Source organism: Lissotriton helveticus, chromosome 5_1 (assembly GCF_964261635.1).
Source record: "Lissotriton helveticus chromosome 5_1, aLisHel1.1, whole genome shotgun sequence".
Classification (NCBI taxonomy): domain Eukaryota; kingdom Metazoa; phylum Chordata; class Amphibia; order Caudata; family Salamandridae; genus Lissotriton; species Lissotriton helveticus.
The window spans coordinates 1,800,893,284-1,800,913,042 of NC_136065.1; the positions used below are offsets into that span (position 1 = coordinate 1,800,893,284).

A 19,759-nucleotide genomic window follows, 5' to 3' on the forward strand; every position below is an offset into this window, starting at 1 on the left:
ATTCTATAAGGTAATTGATTATCCTTTTTTTCAGTTATATACCTCTTTTAACTAATTTGGGCTTGTATTCTTTTATTATTTATTAATGAAGTGTTTAATGTTTTTATTTAATTGTTTGTCTCTTTTATGGTATTTTACTGAAATAAAGAGTTTTTTAATTGAATTGAATTAAAGAGCTGTGCTCGGGAATAAGACAGATAGGGGTCACGCATGACTCGGGCACCACGTTGATCCTTCTCGTGGTTTGCAGACAGCTTCAGCAGCTCTGGTTTTCCTTTAAGTCACCAACACAGTGAGCTGGGGATCCAGCAACGACTAGAGCTTATCTATTTGGGAAGGAGCAAGTTTAGAAAGCAGCCGAACCCTATAAAAATGCAAGATTCACCAACCCACGCTCCCTCGTTCAGGGAAGGTTTGCAGACGAGAATCATATAACAAAGCCCTTCTTCTTTGAAAAAGAAAACAAGAGCATTGAGGGGAGGAACTGGTGGAGCTTTGTTGGTACACTAATCCCGGGGCAGACAGTGTCCGTCTGAAGCGAGGCAGAAACGAAGTGTGAAAAACAATTATGGCATTGAGGGAGGAGCTTCGTAGTTACACTAATTGCGAGGCAGGCGATGTGCTTCTGATGCGAGGCAGAAACAAAGTGTGAAAAACTTCTATGGCATTGAGGGGAGGAGCGGGTGGAGCTTTGTAGGTACACTGATTGCGGGGCAGGCACTGTGTGTCTGAAGTGGAGTTGATGGGTGTTGGCACACCAAAAGTGCGTTGAAGCAGAAAAAGCAAAAACAGCAGCGTGCACTTCCAAAATGCAGCGTGCGCGTCCCTCCCCTTTCCCGCGGCAATACTCCATGGGAGTTAACTTGTGAGAAAAGGTGGGACATGCACCAACAATTAGCCATTTGTAGCCTACGATTTTGAAATGACACACACAAAAGCCGAACCAAAGCGTGGGAGGAGTCGGACCCGCAAAGTACATACAGCAGATCACCTGACAGCACAAGCGCTGTCTAGGTTCGACCTTAAAAATGAGAGGACGCAATATTCTCAATGGAGACTTGCTAATCAGTAGTTATCCCTACAAACTTGGTTGGATGGCAAGGGCATTAAAAAACCTCACAAACCCTGCTTTAAAAAGGAGAATCTGAGTCAGTCATTAAAACCAATTAATGTAGATTTAATGTATTAACACGTGCAAATACAAGCAAGCTCAAATACGTCCATTCTATTTGTGCAGTATCACTGTGTAACCTCCTGTAGGGCATGGTGCATAGAACCAAAATCTTGGGGAAAAACAGCACAACAGATTAGTATGGAACTATCAGCCTGATTCATCAATCTCCCGTTTTGCGAGCCCCTAATAGCGATTCATAAGGAATCGCTATTAAGGACTTGCAAAACGGGATTCATGTAGGAATTGCTGAATAAATAGCGATTCCTACACAATCCTTATTTGCGAGTAGCAAATTGCTAATCGCAAATAAGGAATGACTCCCCATGCATTCCTATGGGCCAAAGGCCCATAGGAATGCATGGGGAGTCATTCCTTATTTGCGATTAGCCATTTGCTACTCGCAAATAAGATAGCGATTTAAAGGGTGCCAGGGGTGTCCAAAGGACACCCTGTAGCACCCCTTAAATGCAAATTGAAACAGATGTTGCGCACACACATGTCCAAAGGACATGTGTGTGTGCAACATGCAACTTGCAACTTAGAAAAATGCTTTTAAAAGCATTTTTCTAAGTTTTCGCTATTTACCACGAGGTTTGACCTCGCGGTAAATAGCGGGCCGAAATTGCGAATTCGCAAATTTTAAATGGATGATAAATTGCATTTAAGGAATCTCAAATAGAGATTTCTTAAATGTAATTCCTCGCAAAATAGCGAAATCGCTATTACCGATTTTTGCATTTGGGATGATGAATCCCAAATGCAAAAATAGCGCTCGCAAAGGGCCAGATTCTCAGAATCTGGCCCTTTGCGAGCCGATTTCGGCTTGATGAATCAGGCTGTATGCCCTTATAAAGAACACGTGCACCTTTAACGATTGTGCTTTTTACAACACATACACTAAAAGCCCATTGTAGGAGTTATTTTTATTCAATGTTACCTTGGATTTAAAAAGATTTTTCCAGTTATGGGCACATGGGTAAGACCAGTTCACAATCTCCTGATCTTAAAAAAGCTACTTTATGATAGAAGTGGACGGATGCAGCCCCTGTAATAGCCATACCACTCACTTTTTCACTACAGAAGGCACAGCGGGGGAACTGCAGGTGCAAAATGAGCTGTGGGCAGTGGTGGCTGATGACATTTTAAAGTAGTGAGTTGCGGGTGAGTGACCTGTGGCGAGCGAGCACAGGGAGCGAAGCGAGCCCGACAGTCATAAGGGAGGCTCGATCGGTTCTCCCAATGAGAACAGTTTGAAAAAAGAGTGGGCAAATGGTTCATTTTCAAGCAAATTTGAGAAAGCAAGAAGGTTATTAAGGCAGTTGTGAATGCGTAGTTAAGAGTATGACATAAATAAAGAGATTTCACATGCTAATGATGTAGGTAGCTGCCTATTCAGTATAACCACAAAACAGACTTTGAGATAGCAATGCCCAGTACCTCACAAATATCCTTATTTATTGATATACCTTTACAAATTAAATCTACTGAGGTAATACAAGTTATTGTGATTTGTAGGGCTGGACACAATGAGACAGCAAGGAATAAACATTATAGGCAGTAGGGCACACTAAAAGGCACTGTCCGTCTCATTCAGGGGATGAAGAAATAAGATCACTTCACCTCCATTCGCCCCCTTGCTGGTAGTAGTGCTGACTGACACTCGGCTGCTTCAGGTTACACACACTGGGCCGGGGCTAATTTACTATGTGGCGGCTAATGAGGGGACAATAACATGTTGCTCAATCCACATAATCCATAGAAAGAAAGATCTCTACCAGGGCTATCCTTTCTCTGTGTTTCCGGTCACATGGTAAAGAGACGGAAGACATGCAGACTGTCTCAGCCACCTGTCCTATCACAATACCCAGTCACCTCAATTATAAACATGCATAACAGCATATTACTGTCCTCATTGGAGTAACCTCGCCAGAGGAATGTCTTAATGTGTGACTCTTTCTCTTCAACTAAACACAGCCAGCCTAAATAAAATAATAGCAAATATGCTGTAGGAAACTGGCCACATGATACGGCGGCAATGAAAGAAAGGAAAAAACTTCAAACTAAAGCACAAAGCAAGGTCTCCTGTGAGCAGGTTATTAAATGTGTTCACGTTGCACCATGCATCCTTGTTCTTGTTGGCCAAACGAATTTGCAATAGCACCTTTGATCTCATGCCCCAAGTAAATAGATTATTTTGTTATTTGAAAAGTTTTATAAAGCGCAAACAAGACCCAGACGGGTATCAGAGCGCTGTACAAAGAGGAAAACTGAGGTTGACGTGCAGAGACCATATAAGTACAATACAAAACAGCAACATGAGAGGAACCTGAAGCATAAATTAAATGAGGGTGCTAGGGGTTGAAGAGTAGGGGTAAGTGAACAAACAGGTAAAAGCCCACCTAGACGGGGCAAGCAGTTTCAGCATCAAATTGCTTCCAAAGAACGACTAAATACATTTTAAACTGCAAGTAAAAATGTTTGTCAAGCATATATTTCGACACACAAGGTAAAAATTATTGTCAAGCATGAAAGTGTCTAGCGAATGACATAGAGGCTATTGCTGATGAAGTTCTTCCAACAGTAGCCATTTGACCTGTTTTATGAATGAAGCAGTCGAGGGATGGCTCTGATCTCTGTGGGAAGGGCATTCTGGACTCTTGGAGCCAGCCCTGAGAAGGTGCGATTGTAAGTTCTTTTTTGTTGAATTTTGGTGGTTTCATTAGTAGGGTATTGGAGCTTCTTAAGTTTCGCCTGGATCCGGAGAGCTCGAGTTTTTTTGCCAGGTAAACGGGGCTAATAAAATGTATAGCTTTATGTGTCAGACAGACTGTCTTGAAGGGAATCCTTGCTTCAATGGGAAGCCAGTTAAACTGGATTAAGTCAGCTGTAATATGATCCTGCTTTATGGCGCCAGTGATTAGTCTGGCAGAGGCATTCAGAGTAGTTCTTAGCGGAGCTAACCTAGATTTAGGAAGCCCAGCTAGGATCACCAATCCGTATTTTGCCCGTGAGATATTGGACTGCTGACTGGATGTCCTCGGGAGGTAGGAACGGTTTGATTTTTCTAAGAGTGTTGAGCTGATGATTGGCACTCTTAATGGTGGCACTGATGTGACCTTGCATGTTTAAAAATGTGTCTAGGGTGACACCTAAAGAGCAAGAGGAGTCCACCATATGCGGGGTGCAGTTTAGTGCAGAGATTTTTGTATCCAGTTTTGCGTGGGGGCCTCGTGGTTGTGGGGGTAATCAGGAGAAACTCAGTTTTAAGGGAATTAGGTAACAGATGGTTATGTGTTAGCCATTGTTGAGGTTTTTTTAGCGCTCCATTAAGAGTTTTAATGTCATCTGGAGAAGAGATCTCCAAATACAGTTGAGTGTCATCCGCGTACTTGTAGTACTGAATGTTTGAGTCATTCAGAATGGCAATTAGAGGTTCCATGCATAGATTAAAGAGCGTGGGCGAAAGTGCAGAACCTTGAGGCACCCCAATAGAGACCGAAGTGCTGGCAGCCAAAGGTTGGTTTACTTTGAATCTTTGTGTTCGGTTATGCAGGAAAGAGGAGAACCAATTTAGGACAGGGCCAGATAACCCCATCCTATATTGAAGAAGGTTATCAAACCTTGTCAAAAGCAGAGGACAAGTCCAGAAGAATTAGAAGACAGGGCGTATCTTGGTCAAGAGCTCTCAAGGCGTCATCAACAATGTAAGTTTGAGCTGTTTCTGTGCTATGACCTGATCTAAAGCCTGATTGATGTTGGTCTAGGAGCTGAAATTTCTCGATGTGGTCGCATAGCTGTGCGTGAATGCATTTCTCTAGCAGTTTCACTAAAGACATGATGTTGGTGATCGGCCGGAAGTTATTGGGATCTGTTAGGTCTGGATTGGGCTGCTTGGCGATCGATGTGACTGACCCCATTTTAAGACAGTCGGGAATCATCCCCTGTAAGAGAGATTGTTGAATGATCCTGGGCCAAAGAGGCAGAACGGCCACGTTGAGGTCTTTGAGCAACTTGGCGGGGAGTGGGTCTTTGAAATGGTCGGATGGTTTAAGAGAAGCCAAGGAATGGGACAGCTCCTCCAAATCCAGTAGCCGTAAGGTATTCCAGCAGACATTGTTTTTGGATGTGTACTCTGTGGGGAAAAGAAGAGCACACACTGCCATGGGTGCAGTCAAACCAAAGGAGCTCATAGATAACAGGTTAGCAGCGGCACGTTGCAGTTCCCGCTCAATACTTCTAGACTTTTGAGCAAAGTGCTCTGAGAAGTCCTCCTCTCCGGGTCCAGCAATTTTGATTGCTAGAATAGGATTAGCCTGTTGTTCGAGGATATCAAACAGTTTCTTGGGAAGGTTTTTAGCGCTGTCAAGCTGATCTCTGAAAGGATCTTATTTAGCAATGCGAATGAGTTTGTTATAAGAGCTTCTCATCTTCCTTAACTGTTTGAGACTAGAGGTGGAGGGGGCATTTCTCCAACGTGTCTCAGAGAGCCTCAGTTTGCGACATTCGTCCTTAATGGCACCACTGAACCAAGGTTTGGATTGTTTGCAAGAAATTCTTTTGAGTAGCTTCGGGGCTGCAGAGACGAGACTATTTGACATGGCAAAGAAGTAATGATCCGTCAACTCTTCCAAATTAGTCATGTTGGTGGGAGGTTCCAGAAGATTCTTGCTCAAGTTGGATAGGTTAGAGTTGTTGATATCTCTCATATTACGAGTCAGTTGCTTGTTTTTGAGCGGTTGACCTTGTCTAAAATGTGAAAGGAGATTTGGTGATGATCCGACCAATCACATGGTACTATGTCATCCAGTTGAATGATGTGATCTCTAGCTATGATGAGGTCAAGGGTACCGCCTTTGCAGTGGGTGGGTCCGTTGCAAGCCTGTATATAGTTGAGGTCAGAGAGGAAAGTCTTGATAGAACAGAGTAACGGATCATTAGTCCTTCCAGTGAAGGTTGAAGTCACCGAGGAAGATATGGTTAGGATGGAGGCCTTAGCTGGCAGAGATGGATTCCATCAATTGTTCTACTAAAAGTAGGTTGTTTTCCCCAGGGTGATGATAGATCGAGTGAAGCACACACACAATCATGCCCTTGTTCCAAATTTCAGCGACTAGGAGCTCACAGGAGGACATCATGTCCTTATGAGTCTGCTTCAAAACGAGCCTGGACCGATGGATGCAGGCAATGCCCCCCTCCCTCGAATTAATAGCCCTATCACATCTGATAATGTCATAGCCAGGTGGAATTAGAATGTCAAGTATTGGGGAGTAGGAGTGATTGAGCCACATTTCCGTAAGAATCAGGAGGTCTAATTCTTGTGATATGATGAGTTTGGAGATATCTGCTGCGTGCTTCACTGCTGATCTGCAGTTAAGAAGCATCGATTTGATATGAGAGTTTGTAGTTGCTTCCACTAGGTGCGATTTGACGATCTGAAGTAAGTTATCCATATTCAAGGATCTAATGTTAATGCTAGATTCTCTATCCAGATCAGATGTGATAGTGGATATGATGCAAGGAGAGACCGCATAGTCCTCATATGATAGTAAGATTGCTAGCGTGTCTTCCTCCAACAATTTGAGGGAGGAATCTAAAGGGTCTGGAATGGAGGTTGGGAAGAGGATGAGCGGGCCAGCGTGGGTTACTCTGGAAAGTAACAGAGGACCTTCCCATTCCACCACTTAAAGTGGTTGCAGGGGGCGTGGGAAGATCCAACCCCGGGGGAGGATGAGGTTTGTACAATTTCTCATTCTTTAATGAACATCGTAGGAAGGTCTGGAGGTTATCTTTTACAGTAAGGAGGTCCAGCTTCAGTTCAGCCAGTTGTTCCTCAATCCGTCGAAGGGGCCACGGTCAGGTAACCGCCCAGGATAAGGTGCAGGGAGCGGCCCCTTTTCCACACAGCGTTAGATGAAAATGCAACCAACCAAGCAGCCTCTTGATGTGTGCAGTGCACACATGTACTACGTCCTCTGCTCTAAGGCATCTGTCAAACAAAATCTACTGGATATATGACGGTACAACGCGTACCGTCACAACGCATACCTTTACAACGCGGCCGTGACAACGCAAGTCGTTACCACGACTTGCGTTGGGGGGGCGCGGATTTCGAATAGTTTAATTTACTATTCTAACACCAGTCCCCGTGGACCCTAGGGAAGGTGTTAGGATAGTAAATTAACTATTTTTAGACCTTGAGCGCCCTCCAGCGCAAGTCGTGGTAACGACTTGCGTTGTCACAGCCGCGGTGTAAAGGTACCGCGTTGTGAAAACATCGTTGTAAACGATGTTTACCAAATCTACTCAGCAGAGCAGTGTGCACTGCGTAGTCTAGTTTATTAAATAACATTTGTGCCACTGATATCTGTTTTTTGAGGTTTGTTCACAGTTTTCTGAAATGCGTGGTACAGTGGACACAGACAATTTTGGCAACCATTTGTGACATGTTGTTTCCGTTTTATCACATGCTTAGCACTCTATAACTTGGACAAATATGGAAAGTACGGTTGGCCTAGAAGTCCTGAGATGTCATCAGTGCTCTAGCTTGGCACATCGTGGAAGTTAGAGGCTGGTTAGGCAACTGAAGTTGATTTAGAATTTAGCCACAGGTATCCAGGCTCCAGACAGGAGACAGACACAAAGGCACATCGATCATATAGGTGAAGAGACGCAGGAAAGGAGGGTTTAAACTAACTCTTCAACTGTTCCATACACAATTTGTATTAGTGATGACCTGACCAAACCACCAACCACACCGAACGTTACCGAACCCAACTTCACCTCTCTTCTCCTCCCTATCACCACTAAACACTTGCCGGGACACCATTGCTGCCTTTCTTTATCCAGTTCCACTTCCACATAATATACACAATAATGACAATATTAAATTTTTACACAATAATATGTGCAACCTACTTTTGATCAGGGTTAAGTGGCACTTTCTGGCTGTTAGTGACCCTGTCCACTGACTTTCCACTCAACTCCGGACTTGGACCTTCGTTGTGGTGATTACAGTCATATACTTGGCTCGACTTGAGCCTGCCTGGCAACAGCAGCTGTAAGGTCACAGGTGGGGTCTGACTTCGCCCTGCTTGCTCATCGAGAAGGGGAGAGGGGGGAGACAGACAGTGGCCTAGCAGCAGCCCAGCAACGGAAAAAATGGCCAGTCACTTCATGTTTTGACAATAAGCCTCCTTGAGGAGAGGATGTGGTGTGACGGCTAGACTGCCTACTTTGGAGCTGGGAAACTAAGGTTTGAGCCTCTGGGTCGACTCCACATCCTGTGATTCTGAGGAAATCATTTAATTTCCCCATGCCTACCAAAAAAATGAATGTGTCCTTGTGTAACGTAACTGGTGCCCATGTAAAGCGCTCCAATACCTTCGGGTCAAATTGAGGCTATATAAATCTGCAAAAAAAAATAGCCATTGCAGTGATTGGTCATTCCTCCGTGGGCAGAACCTCCTAAACCCACAGCACCATATGCACAAACTGTGCACCAGAGGCATAGATTAGGCCCTAGCAACCATGCCTATCAGCCAGTCCTGACCCTGATCCCTTGCTCACCCTTTGTCCGGATCCAAGTCCTCGCACTCAGGTAGGTCGAGGCATGGCAAAAAGAAGTCGAAGAGATGACGTTGCTCTTCTGACTCCCCTCGCCAGTCACGCAACTCGGCCGAGGGTTCGGGTGGCACCACCTGCGTGGCTGCGCCGGAGCCGCAGGAGCCGCATCCGGTCCCACACCCTCCAGTTCCTGGACTCAATACGCTCTGGGCGAGATTCAAGACTTTCTCGTGGCCATTAGGACTCTCTCCGCGCCGTCGTGGCCTGCTGGCGGGCCTCTGGGCCCCGCAGGTCTGACTGGGGGTCCTACCGTGCTGGCGGCTTCGGGCCCGGCGCCGCCGACGACTTCAGTCCCGACGCCGCAGGCCCCCATGGGATCCAGGCTTGGATCCCGGTCGACGCCAGTTGACCTTACGACTCCTCAGCTGCCGTTGACCCGCGCCACTCCTGGCGCCATCCTCGGTCGACGCTGCCCCTGGTTTCAGTCCGGGCCCGGGTCAGAGCGGTGCCTCTCGGCGCTGTCTCCGGCGTCTATGGGTGAGCCCTTCGCTTATGACCCGACTCTGTCATTTATGCCTGTTTATCAGGAAACAGATGAAGGGGAGGACTGGGAGGGGTCTGAAGACCCTCTGGCACAGCAGTGCCACTTAAGTCAGGACTGGGCAGATGAGCTAGGGGAGGCCAGTGGTCTAGACACTTCGCCTGGCACTGGTTTTATCTCTCCTCCTTCCGTAGCTATGGAGGAGGGAGCTACTTATTCTGTGGTGCTGCGCAAGGTGGCCACAGCCTTGGGCCTTGAGCTCCCTGCAGCGGCCATGAGGACTAACCTCTTCACCGAGGCGCTTCAACTGCCATTAAGCTCTTCGGAGCCTCTACTGCAGTTTAATGAGGCCCTCACTGATGTTCTGATGGGCACTTGGTCCAAGCCCACCACAGTCTTTCCTGTGGATTGGAACGTGGCCTGGCGCCACCTCCCAGCCCCGGGCGACCCCTTCTTTCTGTCCACCCACCCCACCCTGAGAGTCTGGTTATCCAGGCCTCCACGTCCTAAACGGCCTTCCCGACCGCACCTCGGGACCGGGAATGCAAAAGGATGGAACAGTTTGGCAAGAAACTGTTTTCCTCCCTCAGTTTAGGGTTGCGGTCCTTTAATACTGCATGCCTTTCGGACTATTACACCCACACTCTGTGGGATATGGTGGCGGACGTGCTGCCCCAGTGTCCGGAGGAGGCCAAGACACGGCTCGCCCAGGCTCTTGCTGAGGGGCGGGATGCAGCACGGTATTCCATTCGGTGTGGACTTGACACCACGGACTCGCTGGGCAGAGCGATTGCAATGACGGTGATGCTTCGTCGTCACGCCTGGCTGAGGTCCACGAACTTTTCAGGGGATGTCCAGAGCACTCTCATGGACATGCCTTTTGATGGCCATCGCCTCTTTGGCGACTAGGCATATAGCGCGCTGGAGCGCTTCAAGGACTCCAGGGCTACGGTCAAGTCCTTGGGCCTGTCGGCCCAGCGCCAGCAACCTTCTGCCTTTCGCTCCTTTCGTGGCCACGGAAGGGGCACCCCCGAATGTTCGTCCAGCCACAGGGCGCAGAACCAGCCTCAACGTGGTCGCGGACTTGCATTCCGCCATGGCGGAGCAGGGGGACAGAGAGCCAGTCAGTCCACATCCGCTCCCGCAGCATCTGCCTCAAAGCCTTCCTAGTCCGAGCTTTCAGGCCCATTCCACGCCAGTGGGAGGCAGAGTTTGCCATAACATCACTTCGGACCAGTGAGTGCTGCAAATCATCCAAAGGGGCTACTCCCTCCCCTTCGAGATGACCCCTCCAGCCATGCCACCGTATGTCGGGGGATCACTTGCAACTTCTGCAGGAGGAAGTTATGGCCCTCTTGGCCAAGGGGGCCATCGAGCTCGTTCCTGGCCCAGAAGTAGGATGGGGTTGTTACTCCCACTACTTTCTAGTTCCCAAGAAGGGCAAAGGGGGCCTACGCCCTATCTTGGACCTCAGGAGCGTCAACGTCTTCCTCCGGAAGGAGAAGTTCAAGATGCTGACGTTAGCTCAGCTTTTGGCTGCCCTAGACCCTGGAGACTGGATGGTGGCATTGGACTTGCAGGACGCTTATTTCCACATTCCCGTCCTGCCGGCCCACCGGCGTTACCTGCGGTTCACGGTAGACCACAAGCACTTTCAGTTTACTGTGTTCCCCTTCGGCCTCAGCAGTGCCCCTCTGGTGTTCATGAAAGTGATGGCGGTGGTCGAAGCTTATCTGCGCTGATTAGGGGTTCCAGTCTTCCCCTATCTCGACGATTGGTTGTTGAAGGCGGGCTCGCCCCAAACAGTCGTCTCCCACCTCGAGACTATGGACAACCTCCTGCATTCACTGGGGTTCTCCATCAACGTGCCGAAGTCACATCTGAGTCCCTCCCATAAGTTCTGGACTCGGCGCAGTTTCGGGTTTATCCTCCCGAGCAGTGGGTTCAGGATATTCGGGTTCTGATTCCGATCTTTCAGCCTTTGTCCCGAGTTTCAGTCAGGGTGGTCCTACGGCTGCTGGGTCTGATGGCCTCCTGCATCCTGCTGGTACATCACGCCAGGTGGCGGATGCGGGCTCTGCAGTGGAACTTGAAGTTCCAGGGGGCACAACATCAGGGCAACCTGTCTGACCACGTCCTGATCTCGAAGGGCATCTGCAGTGGTGGCTCACGGACCGCGATTGGGTCAGTGTCAGATCCCTCTCTCTACCCCAACCGGAGCACACAGTGGTGACGGATGCGTCCCTCCTTGGATGGGGGGGGGGCACATGGGAGAGGCGGAGATCAGAGGCCTCTGGTCTCCGGCGGAGTCCCGGCTCCATGTCAACCTTCTGGAGCTGCAGGCGATCCGACTTGCACTGAAGGCATTCCTTCCCTCTGTCCGGGGAAGTGTAGTGCAGGTGTTCACTGACAACACCACCGCCATGTGGCACTGCAACACACATAGCGGGGTGTGGTCGTGGACCCTTTGTCGGCTCTGCGCCTCTGGACGTGGCATCACCCTGGTGGTTCAACACCTGGCAGGTTCTCTGAACGCCAGGGCGGACGAACTCAGACGTCGGTGCATGATGGATCACGAGTGGCGTCTGAACTCAGACGTGGCGCAAGGTCTCTTTCGGCAGTGGGGCGAGCCTTGGTTAGATCTATTCGCCACCGAAGAGAATGCGCAATATCATCAGTTCTGCGCGTTGGAATTTCCAAGGCGGCACTCACTCGGAGACGCTGGAGTTGCGGTCTGTTATACGCCTTTCCGCCTATACCACTTTTGCCCAGAGTGCTGAAGAAGATCAGGCGCGACCGGTCCCCAGTCATCCTTGTGGCTCCGGATTGGACACGAATGTACTGGTATCCCGAGCTACTCAGTCTGTCAATCGATCCCCCGTTTCAACTGCCTCTTCAAGAGGACCTTCTGTTTCAGTAGCAGGGGACGGTCCTCCACCCGAACATGTCCAACCTCCACCTACATGTGTGGAGATTGAGCGACGACAGTTGATGCCATTTGACTTGCCTCCTGAAGTCTGTGATGTCATTCTGGCAGCCAGGCGTCCCTCCACAAAATCGGTGTACGCCTGCAGGTGGAACAAATTTGTGGCATGGGGCACAAAAAAGGCTGTGGATCCCCTTTCCGCCCCTCTTTCTGAGGTTCTCCTCTTTCTTCTTTCCCTGGCCTAGCAGGGCTCTGCTCTGGGCAACATCAAGGGATATCTTTCAGCTGTTTCAGCCTTCTTGAGGCTTCCTGATCAGCCTTCTCTTTTCAAGTCCCCTGTTGTAAATAGATTCTTGAAAGGCATTACTCACATATTTCCTCCTGTTCCCTTTGTAATGCCTCAGTGGGACTTGAACATGGTGTTAACCTATCTGATGTGTGCTCCCTTTGAGCCACTCCATAACTGTCCTCTTCATCTTCTGACTCTCAAGAGTGCTTTCTTGGTGGCCATCACCTCTGCCAGAAGAGTGAGTGAGCTCCAGGCTCTTTCTTCTAAGCCTCCTTTCCTCTCTGTCCATCCGGACAAGGTTGTTCTGAGGACTCTACTCTAGGTGGTTACTGCCTTTCACATCGGCCAAACCATTACCTTCCCCACCTTCTTTACGCCTCCACATCCTTCAAAAGAGGAAGAGAGGCTCCACCGTCTGGACCCAAAACGTGCGCTTTCCTTTTACCTAAACCGGACACAACAGTTCCGGGTGGACGACCAACTTTTTGTTGGTTACGTGGGCGCTAAGAAGGGACGGGCGGTGTACAAATGGACAATCTCTCGGTGGGTCATTTTGTGCATCAAGATCTGTTATTCCTTGGCTAAAAAGGATCCTCCTGAGGGGCTGCGCGACCATTCCACTCGGGCCACATCGGCTACTACTGCCTAGGGACGGGGAGTCCCTTTGCAGGACATTTGTCAGGCAGCAACCTGGGCCTCGTTGCACACGTTCACCAAGCATTACTGCCTGGACAGCCAAGTCCGGAGAGATGGCTTCTTTGGCCATTCAGTTCTCCAGGAATTTCTGGTGTGATTTTAGTTTGCAGACTCATCACCGGGGTTGGTTTTGCTGGGGTATCTATTCTATGGTAAGGAATCTAACACTAACGTGTTTCTTTCAAATGCACAAGTTACATACCTTCGGTAACGCAAGAAACATTAGTTAGTGTTAGATTCCTTACCGCCCCACCCATCCTCCCTGTTCTGCGAACCGATATCTAGGGTTAAAGACATCCCTTTCAGGGCCCGAGTTTCATGGCACCAGTTTCAGTTTCTTGCAAGGCTCTGCGTTCCTGGCATGGAAAGCTATGTACAGAAGTGACGTCAGCGCGCGAGGGCGACGTCTAAGTACTCCAGCGACGTCATCCCGGCGAGCACGACGCCGATGACGGACGTGGAGCCGCTGACGACGCCTACCGACGCGCCCGGGTACTGCTGACGAAAGCTTTCCGGATCCAGTCTGACGCCTGGGGGTATTCTAAGGTAAGGAATCTAACACTAACTATTGTTTCTTACAGATATATCGTTACCGAAGGTAAGTAACTTGTGCTCCTAAACCATATCACATCATACAAACTCATTCTAATCTGACATTCCCTCCTAATTTACTACAGAAACTACCACCATGAAAATTATGGCTGTTGCAATAAAAATCTTCGACGAGGGAGAAATATTCATATTCATTCTTCTAGACCTCTCTGCAGTGTTTGACATGCTAGTCTCCCTACGAATCTCCTTCAGATTCTAAGCTTTAGAACAGAAATAGAAGGAATCATTCCGAGCTGGTTTGAATTCTTCTCTAGATTGAGCTCCAGTTTATGAAAATTGTGTCTTTTAAATCGCCTCCAGATCAAGTGAAGCATGGTGTACCGCAGTGTTCCAGCCTATCACCTCACCTGTTTAACTTATGTATGGAACTTTTATCAACAGTTTTTCAAGTAAACACCATTTCTATTTACCAATATGCACCTGTACATTTGTGTGTCCTAGCTATCAGAGATTCAAGCCCTGACGTCTTTCCTCAATAATGTAGCATACTGGATGTGTTCTCTTGCTCTGAAACGGATCTCCCATAGGTCAAATTCTTACTCATATTTTTGACTGAAATCCCTCCCTAGTTCAAAATTAGTTGGTCACTTTTCATCGTATCGGTATCTTCCGAGTCATGGTTTCTCGTGGAAAGTTTCTGTGCTACATCCTTGTCACTAAGCTCAACCAAATGACCACATATCAGGACAAAAACTCAAGCAACATCTTGTTAACTCCAACTACTGAGAAAACCTAAACTATCTCCCCTGTTGACTTCAGATCAATAATGCAAACCCTTTCTAGCTCAGTCATGTAAATGGAGAAAATACCACTCTAGTTGGCCTTCCAAAATCCTCAACTGCACCCGTTTGAGGCATACTGCACACCACTGTCTGTCTAGTTGCTGGGGGTAAAGAAATCAGATCACATCTCCCTATCCTAAGTACCTTCAATGGCTAACGTTCGAAGCAAGAGTTGATTTTTTGTATTCCTCTTATCACTCATGAGGAATCTACACTGCCCTACCTCGGTATCTTAATATTAAACTCAGGAAGTGACCATCTGCTTCTTGAATTACTAAAAACTAAAAACTGAAGGCAAAACATCAAAGCAAACCCTCTCTTGCTCAGCCTCCAGATTTGCATATTTATCCGGACTGCAAAAGAATGAATCCTAACTTTGTTTCTTTCTGAAAACACTTAGATGCTCATTTCTTCAGAGTTCCTCTCCCCCACTGACTCTGATGTTAATTCATCCTGTTCTCTGTATCTTTGCTGTCTCCACAGTTAATTGCTGCATGTAGCATTTCCATTTGGCTAGATCTGTGCTATATGACCACTTTAAATACATGATTCCTCATTATGTTGACAAACCTGTGCTGCACTATTAGGACTGTAATGCGGTATGAGGGATCGCCAATGGTTGAGAGTAATTCAAGCATTCCTCTCTTCCTCTTGAAAGTTTGGCTTTTCAAAAGCCCCACAGTGCAGACGCAGGTCTGTGACAAGTGCAAACTGCTGTATTGAATCTGTCCTTAGTACATGTGCTGTAGAAGGTGTAATTGTTTCTGAAACAAGCACACAGCTCCTTTCTGCACCTGTACACACGTTCAAGATACATCCCGGGTTATCTTAACCTCATAGTATTAATTGTGAATGTGGGTACTCTCCACATTTGTTTACATTAATCTGTTCTCTCTTGTATGTATGTTAAGGACATTTCCACTGCCCTATATCCTGTGGAGGAAGTTTTCAGACACTTGCACTACCTCCTATTATGTTTATGATGGATGTCTGCTCTGCCACTCTTTCTATATAAGGTCCAGCCATTCCCTAATCACCTCTCACATATGCCTTGTATACTGCTCAGGAACATCCAGGAATCACCAATATGTAATATGTATGGTATACTGTCCAGTTATTGACCCGTCCGATCAGCGCCTGAATGTGGGAAACAGACATGTGATCCAGGTGCACTGATCCAGGTGGTGATCAATGACCCCTGTAACATGTTGATTCCATCATCTGTGCACTGACCAGAGGCCTCTCTCACATGTCTACTTCTCTCATTCATCAGTGACCTCTGTAACATGTCTTGTCTACTGTCTAGGTGGCTCTCCCTTGCACGTTTGTAGTACAAGCCAAACTTTGAACACTTACCTCTTTGACATGACTGGGTTAAAGGCCAGTCACAGCTCAGCCATCTCTTTCACAGGTCTTTAGCTCCATCCAGTACGTAAGCACTGACCAGTCTTCTCTGTACCGTGCCTGGCCAACTGTCTATGTACCAGCCATCCCATATTTTCAATGGTCTAATCTACCATCATAAAATAGCAGCCAGCTTTATTCCATGCAGTGTCATTTGCCCATGCACAGGCCACTTACCTTTGTAACATATCTGTCTTGTCACAGAAGCATCGATAAGTCACCTCTTTCATGTGTCTGTCCTACCATAAAAGCACTGGCCATTCATGTATGTAACATTTATAGACCACTACCCCTGGATTGATCAGTCACTTATCTTGCGTGCCTGTGTATCCATCCACTATATTACCGGGTACCAATTGGTCACCTCTGTAACATGTCCTGGACCACTATCCATATACTAACAGCACTACCATTCATGAAGTGATCATTCATCTCTGCAACATGTCTTGTCCAATGCCCATGCCATGATTACTTACCTCCATAATAAACGTGTTCTACTGTCCCAAATGTGTGGTGTATGTTTCCCATTTCATGCATGGTGCAGTCAGTTATCCTGATGAGCACCCAAAAGTGACGAGTTAAGGAGTGTAGAATGTCTGCCTGTGCTGCCATGAATGTTGTGTGTTGGCCTGACTCAAGCAAGCCTTTTTTTACCCCAGCCTACTCTCACTCTATCTTTCTCTTGGTAGGTGAAGAAAGGGAAGAAGCAGTTCTACGACAAGCAATCTTTGGACAAGCAGGGATCAATGGTGCAGCTGTGGGAGCGGCTCGGAGGTGAACGGCTGGCACAAGACCCCATGAACCTCAGCTTTTCCCGCCTCTTCAGAACCTACTCCTGGTCCTGGAGTGTTTGCCAAGATCTTGTGAAGGACAAAATTCTGTTGAACAGAGTGGCGGATTCGGTCTGTAGCCCAAGGAGCTACCCAGGTGACTTGCTTAAGGGTGCAGTACAGCAACCACTCAGTGATGTTGAGCAGGCCTGTGATTACCACTGGGAACAAGATACGCACAAGGACATGGAGGAGTCGAGGACCAAAGAAAAGAACACACGCGAATATGATGAGGAATGGGGATATCTCATCCACGGGCATGAGGTGGGATGGGAGCGGATCATGCAGGAGATCAGAGAGGAACTGGAAGAAAGTGCACGGAAATTCAGGGTGCAATGGTCTCGCAAACTAAAGGACATCCATAAGGAACGGGAGCGTGACCTGCATGACATCAAAGAGGAATTGGAGCATTGCACACCTGAAATAAGCAAGGAGCAGGAACATAAAGATGAGAAGGAGCACAGTTCGCATGAATGCAAGGTAGATCTGCAAAGTATCCCCGAAGAGGATAAGAAGGAGCAGGAATCAAGCACATGTGACTACTCGGACGAATGGGAACACAGCTCACAGAACGACATAGATGATGACTGGGACAGTATTCACACAGATGAAGATGAGCCGGAGCTAATTGCTATTGATTATAAGGATGATTGGGAACCGTACTCCCCAGACAACTGGGAGAATTGCACACAAGGCGCAGGCAGTGGGGGTGAGGGTGCATTGGGCACAGGAAATAACAAAGAAGCGATGCATCACAGCACATCTAGTTTGGGCAATAACATGGAAACACGGGGGCATGACACGCATGGTGCAGAAAATAACACAAACGCATGGATGGGCAACATACATTGCAAGGGCAATTACAAGGAAACTTGGGGGCACAAAACACATGGTGCAGGTAATAACAAGGGAGTTTTGGGGCATGACACATTTGATGGCCGAAAGACGTCAGAGCACAGCACACATCAAGGTAAAGAACATGCCACACTAAGAACCAGGCATGTGGAGAAACATGGAGCATATGGCAACAAAGATACTTGTGAGAGCGTAATGCTGAAGCATGTGGAAGTGAAGGCTAATTGGGCACCAAGGGAGCTACCCATCACACCTTGACTTTGTTACTACCATCTAGGCTTCTTACCATCATAGTGACTCCAACGTTCAGTCCCTTAGGGAGTGGTAACAAATAAAACATGAAAATGCAACTATGTTTTGACATGCTTCTGATTGTGAGGCAAAGTCAGTATTTAGCATGCAGACAGAATCCATGTGGTATCAATTTTGGCACGTTAGGGTGATATTGCTCTTAGGAAGGAGGTGCACTGACAGCTCCAGGCCTTAGTTTCTGTATTATATTACCAAAATACAATGAAGGCCAGGATGCAGGAGTACCGGAAGAACACACCACAAAGCCTTTGAACAACAGGGAACACTTAAATTACAGATATGGTGCACTGATAGACCCCTGCAATGTTACTGGTCCTGGAATATCAGAGGAGAATGCAGGTGAGTATTGGGATGCACTAGCCAAACACTGGTGTACTTTCAATTTTCAGATACAAGGTGGAGCTGCCAATCAGAGATACAGTGTCATTAGAAACATCTTTAGCTTACTCCACCTTAGAATACTGGGAGCTGGGGTCAGAATCAGTGGCGTAACCTAAGTTGAGGGGGCCACCCCACAAGGTACATGGAGGGGCCCCCACTCCGGATTAAATCTGGAGCTCTCTGGTATGAGATCTGTGCTGAGGGGGCCCCCTGCAGCTCGAAGGCCCCCACACACCTCGGGGCTGCGGGGGCCTGTGTTGCGCCACTGGTCAGAATGGAAGTACAGTGGATGAACTCTCTCTCATCTTTAAAAAAACAAATGGCACACAACCTAAAGATAGATATTAAAATTATATCTACTAAAATATTGCAAAATAAATCAACACAGTAAAATAAAGTAAAACTTATACTAAAAATACATCTAATTTGATGCAGAAAAAATATTTATCTTCTTACATATAAGGCCAAAACAAAAAAAAAGTAATGCCTATCAAAACCTTTTCTAGTCAAATCTAAAGAAACAAGCATTTGCAATGCAACAGGTCTCCCATTTACGCGATTTTGAGCTATTGGCATTGTAAATAACAATGCCTTTTATTTATGCTTTCGTTTTTGAAACATAAATATAACGCATTGTCATGTACATGTGCAATCCATTAGGTCTCGCATTTACGAGACCTATTGGATTGCAAATGCTTGTCATACAGGTTAACACCATCTGGCCAAAGGGTTCTACTCATTAGTACCAGTTTAAAATCGTAATACAGCTATAAGCTACAGAAAGGGGGCCCACTCAACCATTACAAATTGGCTTCCAATGCACGGCAATACGTGATGCCATGTTTTTTTACTAACTTTGAGCTACAGAACATTTATTGTTCTTAAAATCTGAAGTTTATGCGCATATTATCCAGTGTTGTGGCAAATGCGGAAAATCCATAATTATTCGTGAAACGCCACTCCCGCAACCTCGCATAATTCCAGTGGCACTGATTATTGTATATATATTGGCAATTTCTAACACGCTCATTCCGTTCAGGAACAACTGCTTCAAATCAATTATATAAAACAGCTCAAAAGTGTTACTACGTGTCTTTTTGTTTTCCTTTACGATCCACGTGGCCCACTGAGACAAAAACAAAAATAGCAACAAAAGTTATTTGGTTGACACCTCTGAAGTGACGAAGGGCGGTTGCCAGCAAGTGACTTTTAAATCCGGATTGAAGGCTATAAAAACGAGTGTTTACTGTAAAGGACGTGACCACAAGACATTTGTTTTAGAAATGGATGATCATCATCTGTTTAGTCAGACTACTGCAAACAATCTAGAGCCATTTTGGTGAACTAAACATATTAAAATTAATTAAAGAAGCCCGTATTGATTCATTGAACAT

General features: G+C 47.0%; 1 protein-coding gene across 1 annotated transcript in view; it reads left to right on the forward strand.

The window, feature by feature from the left end:
- LOC144752810 (uncharacterized) overlaps positions 1–18,014 on the forward strand; it is a 280,659-nt gene extending 262,645 nt beyond the window's left edge. Inside the window, exon 7 of the mRNA XM_078640659.1 lies at positions 16,677–18,014. Coding sequence (XP_078496785.1) covers positions 16,677–17,930 — 1,254 coding nt within the window. The 3' untranslated portion in view covers positions 17,931–18,014. The remainder of the gene's footprint in view (positions 1–16,676) is intronic.
- The last annotated feature ends 1,745 nt before the right edge of the window (positions 18,015–19,759 follow it).